At 46.4% G+C, this 3,606-nt stretch overlaps 1 protein-coding gene across 1 annotated transcript; it reads left to right on the top strand.

The window, feature by feature from the left end:
* Positions 1 to 219: 219 nt before the first annotated feature.
* On the top strand, positions 220 to 1,254 carry LOC147215564 (uncharacterized; the record flags this gene model as incomplete). The annotated part of the gene is made up of 1 exon (XM_086178595.1): positions 220 to 1,254. A coding segment is annotated over one exon (1,035 nt), but the record flags the coding sequence as incomplete, so codon positions are not given.
* Between the last annotated feature and the right edge of the window lie 2,352 nt (positions 1,255 to 3,606).

Here is a 3,606-nt window from a genome sequence, read left to right as displayed (position 1 = left end):
CCCCCCCCTACGACACTCCTCGCCACACTCTGTAATCATGGACTTCTTCGTCGACCCCACTACATTCACCGTAGCTCCCGTCGCAACTTTTCATACTTTCTTACAACAGAAAATTCAATTCCAACGCTATGGACACAGCACAGCTCATAAACCGGACCCCAAACCTCTTCCCCGCATCATCACAATAAACCGCGTCATCATCCCCGCGTGAACTATTTAAACCTCCGTCAAATTCCAACTTCCGCCCCATCCACTTCACAACAAAAGGCAATAAAAATCGCTCTCTTCAATACAAGATCCCTCAACAATAAAAGCCTCATATTAAATGATTTCATCTCTGATAAACAACTTGACCTTCTGTGCCTAAATGAAACATGGCAAAAACCACAGGATTATTTCTCTCTTAACCAAACCACCCCCACTGGATACTCTTACCTGGACAAACCGCGCACTGAGGGCAGAGGAGGAGGGATTGCTGCAATTTTCCACAAAGATCTCCAACCTCGCATACTCTCCATCCCTTCTGCCCCTTCTTTTGAACACCTGACTTTTAAACTACCCGGACCCAAACCACTCATCACAGCGATCATATACCGCCCCCCCAAACCCAACCCATCTTTTCTATCAGATCTCTCAGAATTCATCACCTCGCTATTTTCAATTTCAACCACCGTTATACTTCTTGGCGACTTTAACCTTCATATTGACTCCCTGGACTGTAAAGATGCATCTGACTTCTTGGACCTACTCAACTGCACAAACTTCACACAACACATAACCTTTCCCACCCATAACCACGGACACATCCTTGACCTGGTCTGCTCCACTGGCTCACAGATTCACAACATCTCCAGTTTTGATCTCTCCATATCTGATCACCTGGCCATCACATTTGATATCAACATCCCCACGCCCCTACCTAAGCCCAGCCGCAAAATCACTTTCCGCAACCTAAAATCTGTCTGCCCAGTAAAACTCTCCACCTGCATAACCAACACTCTCTCTAATCTCACCCTTCCAGTAAATCCAACCCCTATGGACCTGGTCAACATTTACAATAACACCCTTTCTACCTCCCTCAATACGCTGGCTCCTTTGAAATCCAAAACAGTCACATTCACTCACTCTGCCCCCTGGTTTACCCCGGAACTCCGCAAGCTAAAAAAACAACTCCGTAAACTTGAACGACTACATAAGAAAACCGGCCTCACTGTTCATGCCCAAGCCTATAAGGACCATATGCAACATTACTAGACCGCACTCAATGAAGCCCGTTCCCGTTACTACTCTGGCATCATTCACTCGGGATCCTCCAATCCACGCTCTCTGTTCTCCACCATAAACAAACTACTCAAACCGCACGACAACATCTCATCCACTTTCACCCCGGAAAAATGTGACCTCCTCATGTCATTTTTCACCTCAAAGACAGACACCATCCATAATCAACTTGCATCTTCCTCTGCCACCACCCCAGTCCCAGAGCCCCTACTCACCTCCCCTTCTATCCACCGACTCACTCACTTCTCTCCAATAACTACAGCAGATCTCACCAAAATACTCACCACCATGAAGCCATCCACCTCCCCCCTGGATCCCATGCCTTCAAATCTTGTCATAGCCTGCCTCACCCCCTTTGCCCCACTCATCACCGATACCATTAACGCCTCCCTCACCTCTGGAACAGTCCCCACATCACTTAAGCTTGCTGCCATCACCCCTCTCCTTAAAAAACCTGGCCTCGACCCCGACGACCCCAACAACTTCCGACCCATCTCCAAACTCACATTCCTCTCAAAAGCACTGGAAAGAGCTGTCACAGCACAATTAAATCAACACCTCTTCACACATGACCTGTATGAAACTTTCCAATCCGGCTTCAGAAACCAACACAGCACTGAAACAGCTCTCATCAAAGTAACAAATTACCTCCTTCTCTCTGACTCCGGATCCCTCACCATCCTCCTCCTCCTTGATCTCAGTGCTGCCTTCGATACAGTCAACCATCAAATCCTCCTCAACCGTCTGGAATCATTAGGCATCACCGACACCGCCCTCTCCTGGTTCCACTCTTACCTCTCCGGCAGATCTCACTACATCAACACAAACAACCATACATCTTCCACCACCCCCGTCCGACACGGAGTTCCACAAGGCTCAGTTCTTGGCCCCGTACTTTTCACCCTCTACACACTGCCACTTGGACACATCATCCGCCGCCATGGACTCCATTTTCACTGCTATGCTGATGACACTCAGCTCTACATAAACACCAAAACAATCACTCCCGAAATCCTTTCCTCCCTTACCTACTGCATCACAGACATAAAAACCTGGATGAACCAAAATTTCCTCAAACTCAACAGCAACAAAACAGAAATTATCATATTCGGCCCAAAATCCTTGCTCAATTCCTGTCACAATCTCGCAGTCTCCATTGATGGTCACTCTGTTTCCCCCTCCCCCCTGGTAAGAAATCTTGGAATCTACATGGACCCTGCACTCTCTTTTAGGCCACACATAAATCACATCACCAAAACATCTTTTTTCCACCTCCGAAACATAGCACGCCTCCGACCCACTCTTTCACCCTTTGCTGCTGAAACACTAATCCATGCATTTATCACCTCCAGACTCGACTACTGCAATAGTATCCTATATGGCCTCCCCTCTAATGCCCTTCAAAAACTGCAATACATCCAAAACTCTGCTGCCCGACTACTTACCCGCTCCCCTTCCAGAGAACACATCACCCCCATTCTCCGTCAACTTCACTGGCTGCCCATCAAACAACGCATCCACTTCAAGATCCTCCTCACCACCTACAAAGCCCTCAACAACCTCGCCCCCCCATATCTCACCGACCTTCTACGTCGCCACTCTCCAGCGCGTTGTCTTCGCTCCTCGGATGAAAACCTCCTAACTCCAATCTGTAAGTCCAAGTACCGCACCCTGGGAGACAGAGCCTTCGCCATCGCCGCCCCCACCCTCTGGAACTCCCTCCCCCCAGCCATCCGAGAGTCAAACTCATTGTCTTCCTTCAAAAACAACCTCAAGACCCACCTCTTCCAAACCACCTACAACACCTACAGCTCTTCCCATTAACAATGTTTATGTTCTATGTTTTTCTGTCGTCAACTTGTAAAGCGTCTTTGTGTACCGTGAAAAGCGCTATACAAATCGTATGTATTATTATTATTATTATTATTGAATTCACTCAAATCCAGCCACTTGGTCCAAAGATATAGCCATGTGGTCAAAAAGTGCTTATGTCACCGAGTTGAAGCGTTAACTGTACAAATTTAAGATAACTTATGAATTCTTACAAGTTTGTTTCTGGTGCTGAAAGATGTTGAATAGAACATGATTCTGCACAATATATATCAAAATCTGTTTTATCCAACCGCAGGTTTAAAAGATATTGCCATGTGGTCAAAACGTGCTTATCTCACCGAGTTGAAGCATTTACTCGACAAAGTGTAAATAACATATGAATTCTTTCAAGCTTGTGTTTGTTGCTGATATATGATGAAAAGGATATGATTCTGTACAATATATGTCCAAATTACTCCAATCCAGCCACTTGGTCGAATGATATAGCCATGT

Source organism: Fistularia commersonii, chromosome 31 (assembly GCF_037954325.1).
Source record: "Fistularia commersonii isolate RoL2024-O1a breed Wild chromosome 31, RoL_Fcom_v1.0, whole genome shotgun sequence".
In the NCBI taxonomy this organism is placed as follows: Eukaryota; Metazoa; Chordata; class Actinopteri; order Syngnathiformes; family Fistulariidae; genus Fistularia; species Fistularia commersonii.
The sequence above is the reverse complement of the archived record's forward strand: the minus strand, read 5'-3'. Positions and strand labels throughout refer to the sequence as shown.